Source organism: Jaculus jaculus, chromosome 19 (assembly GCF_020740685.1).
Source record: "Jaculus jaculus isolate mJacJac1 chromosome 19, mJacJac1.mat.Y.cur, whole genome shotgun sequence".
NCBI lineage: Eukaryota > Metazoa > Chordata > Mammalia > Rodentia > Dipodidae > Jaculus > Jaculus jaculus.
In genome coordinates this window covers 40,108,204-40,116,319 of record NC_059120.1, presented here as the reverse complement: position 1 = coordinate 40,116,319, position 8,116 = coordinate 40,108,204, and the positions used below count along the sequence as shown (strand labels likewise).

The following is an 8,116-nucleotide window of genomic DNA, read 5'->3' as shown; positions in this document are numbered from 1 at the left end:
GGCAAGAGGGAGCTGGCTATAACACCCATAAGCCCACCCCCCAACAATACACTGCCTCCTGGAGATGTTAATTCCTAAATTTTCATCAGCTGGGAGCCTAACCTTCAGAAGACCTAAGTTTATGGGGGACATCTGAATCAAACCACAACATGCCTTAACAGCTAAGTCCATCTCTCCAGCCCTGAATTATTTTTAAAGATATTAATTAATTAATTTATTTTCTTGAGACAGAGAGAGAGAAGGAGGGGGGGAATGGGCGCACCAAGGCCCCTTGCCACTGCAAATAAACTCCAGATGCATGCGTCACCATGTGTATCTGGCTTATGTGGGACCTGGGGAATCGAACCTGCATCCTTAGGCTTTGCAGACAAGCACCCTAAATACTAAGCCATATCTCCAGCCCTGAAATATTTTTAAATTAATCAGCAATATGGCAGTGTATCTTGTAACAATGGGGATTTTATGAGAAATGTGTTGTTAGGAGATTTTATCATTGTGCAAACAGCGTGAAGTGTACTTAACTGAAATATGACAACCTACTATATTCCTAGGCTAAATGGTACATGCCGTTACATACATAGCCAGTTTTCTGGCACATGGCTGAAGTAGATGAATACTGGGGTGAAGGTATGAAAGCCAGGGGGGACCGACTGTTGGATTTCTAATGTGAGCAGCAACCCTGGTGCCCACCCACTGAGCAGATGAAGCAGAAGGGATGTGGTTAGAGGGAAATGGTGAATTCAGTTTTAGGTGTGTTGAGCTGAATGAAGCACCAGCCCGCTGTCTCAGAGACATCTGGGAGGCACCTGGATGCGTGGGTTTAACACCCTGGAAGGGTCGACTTGGCTCCCATCAGCAGATGTGTGAAGGCACTGAGAAGGACGTGTGCATATGTGGAGTAGGGAAGGAGCCAGCCAAAGAAAGCCTGAGCAAGTCACCCTTTAGGACTATTCTGGTGTTCCACCACCCACTTTTCAGCTTCCAGCCAAAGCAAATAATGACACACACCTTTGTCCATCTGATTTATTTGCCAGTAGCTGTAATTCCGGATCTAGTGAGCATCCCTTTGTCAGTTAAATTGCCACTGAAGAGTCATGGACATACTTCAGCATCTGGGTTGGGGAAGGGTAAGTTTGGAGAGGCCGGGATGGTGGTGAGCGGGATGGGGGAGCCCCTTCAGGAGTAATTGCCTGGCCCTCCCAGGGGGATGACGAAGACCGAGATGTCATCCCCGGAACCCAGCTTGTTGTTTGGGAGACGCCAGCCACGGTCCCGGGGGGTGCCCCGGGCCCCCAGGACCAGAGCTTGGGCCAGAGCTGTATACCTGCCAGGAGCACATGTGCACATTCATGTACCAACATGTATATGAGCAAACGGGTGTACAGGCCCCTTCCTTCACCAACGCCATCCCGTCACCTCCATGCCATGGGACCCCTACCTGCTGGGGTCATTGGGCTCATAGGCTGACAGCACTCTGTCCACAGTGGCAGCTACCTCATAGTCATTGGTGACATCCCATAGGCCGTCTGTCCCCAGGACTAGCACATCGTCTGGACAGTGTTCATACTGAGTCAGGTCATATACTCGTACCTGCGAGAGAGGAAGGTAGAGAGGACTGAAGCGTGGGTGTTACAGTCAGGTTCACATCGCTGGCAGAAATCACTTGACAGCTGCACCCAACAATACACTGCCTTGAAGAGGCGTGAATTCCCAAATCTCCATCAGCTGGGAACCTAAAATTCAGAATACCTAAGTTTATGGGGGATACCTGAATCAAGTCACCAAAGTGGAGATTTGGGTGATCCTGGGTGAAAGCCAGCTCAAGACCGCCCTCCCCCCCCCCAGCCCAGAGGAGGGAAGGTATGCTCACCTCAGGGAAGCAGGAGAGGAAAGGTTTGATGGGCAGGGTAGAACTGCAGACCTTAAGGTTGTGGTCTCCCAAGCCTCGGGTCACCCCAATGGTGGCCATCACCCGAGCCTGAAGGAAATGAGGAAACATCTACCTGTGTAAGTCCACTCCCAGCCTGGGACTGACTACACAGCCCTCCCTGCTCCACCATCACTGACAACCTCCACTTCCCAGACAGCTTAGGGTGGGGCCTCCTGCCCTCTCCCACCTCTACCATGGACTTTACCTTTTTGCCCTCCCCACAGATCAGAGGAAACCTGAGATCCTCCAGTTCAATCTTTTTGTAGGCCCTGGGGAGAGAGTAGTAGAGGAGGGATTAACCAAGTGGCAAAGCTCCTCTCCCCTGGGAACTGCCTACCTTCACATAAGACTCCTCTTGTTTTTGATTTGTTTTGTTTTTCTAGGTAGGGTCTCTTCTCTCTAGCCCAGGCTGACCTAAAACTCACTCTGTGGTCTCAGGCTGGCCTTCAACTCACAGTGATCCTCCTCCCTCTGCCTCCCAAGTGCTGGGATTAAAGGTGCGCGCCACCACACTTGGCTTGTAGACTCCTCTTTGGAAGGGCTACATGCCTCAACTCCCAGCACGACCCAGCCTCCAGCTTCCACCTGGCTGCTGGTGAGAAACTGGTGGTGTTGCCATGGGAACAGCCCCAGTTCTGAGGGAAGTGTTACCAGCCAGTCATGTTCTGGTCCCTGTACAGCATCCTCTGCCCCAGCTCCTTGGGCTGAACTCTTCGGGGAAACTCAAGGTGGGTGAACTCACTGCCCAGCAGCTCTGGTTTCAGGAAACCCTGGTGGGAAGGGCCAGGGCACAGGAATGAAGGGCATTATACTCAGAGCACATCCTGGTACAACATACAGATGTTAATTATAGCAGATCCTTAAATACAGTTTACCACATACCACACACTGTTCTAATATTACCATAAATTAACTCGTTCACTCCTCACCACAATAACCTGTGGGGCACGAACTGTTGATACCCAGCAGTTAGGGGAATTGTCAAAGACAAGGCACACACAGAAGGACTTAGTCCCAGGCAGTCTGAAGCACTAAGCCATACTGCTTCTCAGAGGCCTGTGCTGGTCCCTTTCCCCACCTCTATAACGCTACTTCCTTTCTCAGCTGGGGTGACAGTGGAAGCCCTGGGCCAGCCTTGGCTCCTTCCTGCTGCAGGATCCCAACCACTTCAGTCCTGGACTCCACAGTCCACACAAGCAGCTTCCTAAGAAGGTACCCTTCCCTGGGAACAGAGGAGCGCAGACCCACTGATGACTGATTAGGGAGTTTGGCTCCTACTTACAAGCAGCTGAAGACGCTGGCGCTCTGTCTCCGGGGTGAACTCCCGAGACATTGGAATGATTTCACCATTCCGGACAATGATGGCCCTGCCCAGAGACAGAAAAGGCTTTGGCATGGCTCTCCAGCCTCCTTCCCGGACCAGAAAGACCAGGTCTTCCCATAATGACCATTATGAGGAATTCCTCATCCAGACCTCCATCTTTCCTCCTCTTATGACTAGTTCAGGCCTTTCCTTATTATCTGTCATTCTGCTGATCTCCCCGCATCTTTTTAATTTATTTGAGAGCAACAGACAGAGAAAAAGGGGCAGAGAGAGAGAGGGAGGGAGAATGGGCATGCCAGGGCCTCCAGCCACTGCAAATGAACTCCAGATGTGTGCGCCCCCTTGTGCATCTGGCTAACATGGGTCCTGGGGAATCGAGCCTCGAACCGGGGTCCGTAGGCTTCCCAGGCAAGCGCTTAATCCCTAAGCCGTCTCTCCAGCCCTCCCCTCATCTTTTATGCTTAACCCCACTACCTCACTCTGCTCTTCCCTCATCCTACAGAGTGTAGCCCCTTAAGTAGTCACTTTCCAAGCCCTCCTGCATACCTGCTGTCCCCTGCATTGGCCACATACACCTTGCCTAGCAGGTACACGACAACCAATGCACAGCAGCCCCCCTCCGCTTGGTGGCTACGTCGCTCCTGGGCCATCTGCTCATCCTGCCAAGCCGAGGAAGGGTCACGGGATAGAATTTCCAGGCCCATAACCAACACCCCCCGCATCCCCTCTGCAGAGACCACCTAGCCCAGCCAAGCCACACTGGAGGAACATATGGGATAAATTCCCTTTCCTCCCCGCAGAACCAAGCTCTGTTTAGGCTCTCAAAGGTGTGGGTTCTCAGGGTCACCCCGACTGCCACACAGAGTTGTCGGAGTGTCTGCCTAGCGGCCCAGGCTGCTCACTCACCATGAGCTGGAAGGCATGCTCAATGGCCCCTACCACCAGGCTCTCATGGGTTACTTCCTTCTGTGGAGACCAGCAAGAGTGAGGACAAACCAGGTGAGAGGGACTGGAGGGACCTGAGGCTCCCGGGCTGGGAGCGAGACACAGGGGAGGCGGCGAGGGGTTCTGAAGGATTTCTACTAGGTCCTTTAGCTGTTCCCGGATGTGGCGATGCAGGAGCCGAGAGGCCATTTCAGCTGCTCCACCACCAGCATGCCCGTCAAAGAGGCCCCAGTAGTAGAAGCAGAGTCCCTGGTAAAGCAAAAGTTGGAGGTGAATGGGGTGGCACGGGGGGGGGGGGGCGATGTAAGAGAGCAAATTTGGAGCCATCCATATAACCATCAGAGAGGAGGTCTGAGCATATTAGGGCTGGGAAGATGGCTCAGTGATTAAAGGTGCTGTCCACCCAGGTTCAATTCCCTAGCCAACCACATAAGGTGGACACAGAAAAACGATGTAATTATCTGGCATCTGTTTATAGCAACAAGAGGCCCTGGCACACCCATACACACACATGCAAATAAATAATTTTTTTAAAAAATTTATTTATTTACTGAGGGCTGGAGACATGGCTCAGCAGTTAAGGGGCACTTGCCTGCAAAGCCCAAAGACCCAGGTCTGATTCCCTAGTACCCATAAAACGCCCGATGCACAAAGTGGTACATGCATCTAGAGTTCATTGGCAGTGGCTAGAGGCTCTGGCATGCCCATTCTCATTGTCATATTCTCTTTATCTCTCTCTCCTTGCAAATAAAATAAAATATTTTTAAAATTCACTGACTGGTGTAGGTCCAACTGTGTCAAAAAAAAAAGGAAATACAAGCCAAATTCAGAAGATAAACAATACAAAGGCATTGGCGATTAAATCATCCATAAATACATGAACATCTACATTTTATTTTGTTTTTATTATTTTATTTTTGTTTTCTTGAGGTAGGGTCTCACTCTAGCACAGGCTGTCCTAGAATTCACTCTGTAGTCTCAGGGTGGCCTTGAAGTCTCAGTGATCCTCCTACCTCTTCCTCCTGAGTGCTGAGTGCGTCACCACGCCCAGCTTTTTTTTTTTTTTTTTTTCAGGGTAGGGACTCACTGTAGCTCAGGTTGTCCTGGAACTCACTCTATGATAGACTAGAACTCACAGTGATCCTCTTACCACAGCCTTCCTCCCAGAGTGCAGGGATTTTTTTTATTATTATTTATTTATTTATTTGAGAGCGACAGACACAAAGAGAAAGACAGATAGAGGGAGAGAGAGAATGGGTGCACCAGGGCTTCCAGCCTCTGCAAACGAACTCCAGACACGTGCGCCCCCTTGTGCATCTGGCTAACGTGGGACCTGGAGAACCGAGCCTCCAACCGGGGCCCTTAGGCTTCACAGGCAAGCGCTTAACCGCTAAGCCATCTCTCCAGCCCGAGTGCAGGGATTAAAGGCCACCACACCAGCCAGTATGTATATTTTAAGTGGAACAGTAGGTATCACGAATGAATCAAAGCAGAGTTCTGTGGCAGAGGCAGAAAGTTAGGAGCCAAGTCCTCCGCACTTTTCAGATTTAATACCAATGCTGGGACTCCCCAAGGAGAGGTGGCTCTGGGAGGCCAGGCAAGGGAGTGAGGGCTTACCTGGCTTCCACGAGACTCTCTGGAAGCCCCCGTACTACTCCTCCGGCCTTCCACATACACCACTTCACAGCAAGCCTGGTCCTCATTGTGTCGGCTCTTGCCAGCGTTGATGACCCTGCCAGGCCAGAGTGACCGCATCAGGCTGGACACCAGACCAGGTCCTGGAATAACCCCACCTTAGAAACACGCACACTCACACACATCCTCTCCGGCTTGCAGGCCAAGCTAAGAAAGGTCACAGCTGCCTGGGATCCAAGCCAGAGGAAAGAGGAGAAAGAGACAGCAAAAAAGTACGGGTCTGGGTGGCAAAACGCACCACCTCATAGGAGAAAGGGACAGCTAACTGCCCGGTCTCAGTTGTCCAAACGTGGCAAAGGAGGCTTCCTGGGTGGTGCTTGCGGGTCGAGGGGCCAGATAGGGACCGGAAGTTTGATTTCCTTGCAAGTCAAAACACTACACATGCAACCTGCCAGGACTTTGTCCCCAGTCCATCACACTCATGGGGACCCCCCTCTCCCACCCCCATTCACTTCACCCTAAAACCATCCAGAGAAAAGATCTGCCCCCCCCCGCCAAAGTTCACAAGTGTTCCAAGCCCAGGTTCTGAAAAAGAGTACAAGCCTAGGACCACCTAGGACTGGGCCGGAGTCACTTAACCACAAACTTTTTCCACGTGGGAAGTCGTGGTGGGCCACCAACCACCTCCCTCCGCGACCTCAGTGCCCCTCATCTTCCTGAGAGCGCGAATTTGCCCAAAGATGCATTCCAAAATACACGTAGCCTGGGAGCGCCCGGTCGCTCCGGCCCGGCCCGGGGTCAGTGTCGTTGCCCAGGGGTGGACACAGGAGTGCCCCAAGCCGACCCCTGCGCCCGTGGGCGGCCCCCTCCCCCGCCCAGGGAAGTCGGCGGCCTTGTGGTGTCGCGGGCTATTTCTGGGTGTGGAGGGGGAGGGGAGCGGTAAGAAGGACAGGGAACTGGGGCGCTGGGGCTGGGAAGCCGGTGAGAGAGTCTTTCCAAGCGCGGTCTAGCTAGCAGAAGGATCTCGAACTTCCCTCCCCACCCTTAGCCAGTGAACCGCCGGCCCCGACAGAGAAGTGGCCAAGTCATCCTCGGCTGGGCTCCGGGAGGAAACGGGGGTCCTGAGGCGGCGAGGGGGAGGGTTGGTCATCGGGCTGCAAAGTCCATTAGAAGATAATCCAGGGTGCACCCCACGGGAGGGAGGGGTGCGCCCCCCTGGGAAGGTCCAGGGCAAGGGGTGGGGTGGGGGGGGGCGCAATTCATCGGCCGGGATGCCGAGCCGGGGAAGGTGGGAGACCCATCCCGCTGTGGGTGTCCCGAGGGGCGCTCACTCGGCGTAGCCTGTGCTCCAAGGCAGGCGGCGGCCCGTGTCCGGGGGGCTCTGCACAGCCCGGCCCGCGTGGTCGTCGGCGCGTCGCAGCCCCCCGGGGCTCAGCTGCAGAAAGGTCGGTCTGGAGAAGCTCGCCCGGGCATCTACGGTCTTCGTGGGCGCCCCGCTCCCGGGCCTCGCCGGGGGGCTCTTGGACGCTTCTGCGGCAGAGACGGCCGGCGCCGAGCTCGCGCTGGGCAGATCGGGGGACTTGGGGCGCGGAGGCGAAGCGCCTCCCGGACTCACCAGGTGCGCCACGGCCGAGCGCACCCGGTTTAGCATGCTGCCGCCCCGCCCCGCCCTCGGCCGTGGCCCCGCCCCGCCCCGCCCCGCCCCTAGGCTCCAGGTGGGCGGTGCCCGCGGGGGAGCCGGGCAAAACCACCCTTGGCTGGGGGCCTCCCGGCAGCCGTGCCACCCGCACCCCGCCTCCTATCCGCCCCATCCCGGCTCCGTCCCCCCGCCCAGATTCTCCTGGGAAAGGGTCTGTCTGTTGTGGGAAGGGGAGGGAAAACGGAAAACGGCTCAGTCGTGTTGTGGCCGGTCAGCCATGCGCTAGAACTTTCCCATTGTGACGGGGGTCGGTAGGGGTGATGGTCTCCTCGTCTCGGTGTGGTGTTCTCAGGGTGAAGCATCCACTTCGGGGGGACTGCTGGGTGTGAAACACCTGCTGCGACAGCACCCCTGGGCTGGGGAATGGGGTGGGGGACAGAGAAACGGCAGAGAGCAGGCGCGGGATGCTCCAAGCCACCCGGCGCAGCCGACCTTAACCTCCCCTGACCAGTTAGTGATTAGGGATAGCAACATGATAAAATAGATAAATCCGACTTATTGACGACTTATTGTACACTACGCCCTTTCCAAGGCACAATCCCATTACATGAAGTCACTTACGTCACGCACCAACCCTTCAAAG

General features: G+C 54.6%; 1 protein-coding gene across 1 annotated transcript; it reads right to left on the bottom strand.

The window, feature by feature from the left end:
- Positions 1-1,009: 1,009 nt before the first annotated feature.
- Ppm1j (protein phosphatase, Mg2+/Mn2+ dependent 1J) lies at positions 1,010-7,485 on the bottom strand. Its single transcript, XM_004658981.2, has 10 exons — positions 7,166-7,485; positions 5,817-5,931; positions 4,161-4,448; positions 3,801-3,913; positions 3,213-3,297; positions 2,582-2,700; positions 2,136-2,199; positions 1,871-1,978; positions 1,439-1,590; positions 1,010-1,324 (listed from the first exon to the last, which is right to left on the bottom strand). Exons 1-10 carry the CDS (start codon positions 7,483-7,485, stop codon positions 1,177-1,179), a joined length of 1,512 nt encoding a protein of 503 aa, XP_004659038.1. The 3' UTR covers positions 1,010-1,176.
- Positions 7,486-8,116: the final 631 nt, after the last annotated feature.

Coding starts and splice junctions, on each gene's coding strand:
- Ppm1j (XM_004658981.2), bottom strand. CDS start 7,485: ATGCTAAACCGGGTGCGCTCGGCCGTGGCGCACCTGGTGAGTCCGGGA. Junction 5,932..7,165: donor TGGAGCACAGGCTACGCCGA/GTGAGCGCCCCT, acceptor CTGGCCTGGCAG/GGTCATCAACGCTGGCAAGA. Junction 3,914..4,160: donor AGCATGCCTTCCAGCTCATG/GTGAGTGAGCAG, acceptor TCGGCTTGGCAG/GATGAGCAGATGGCCCAGGA.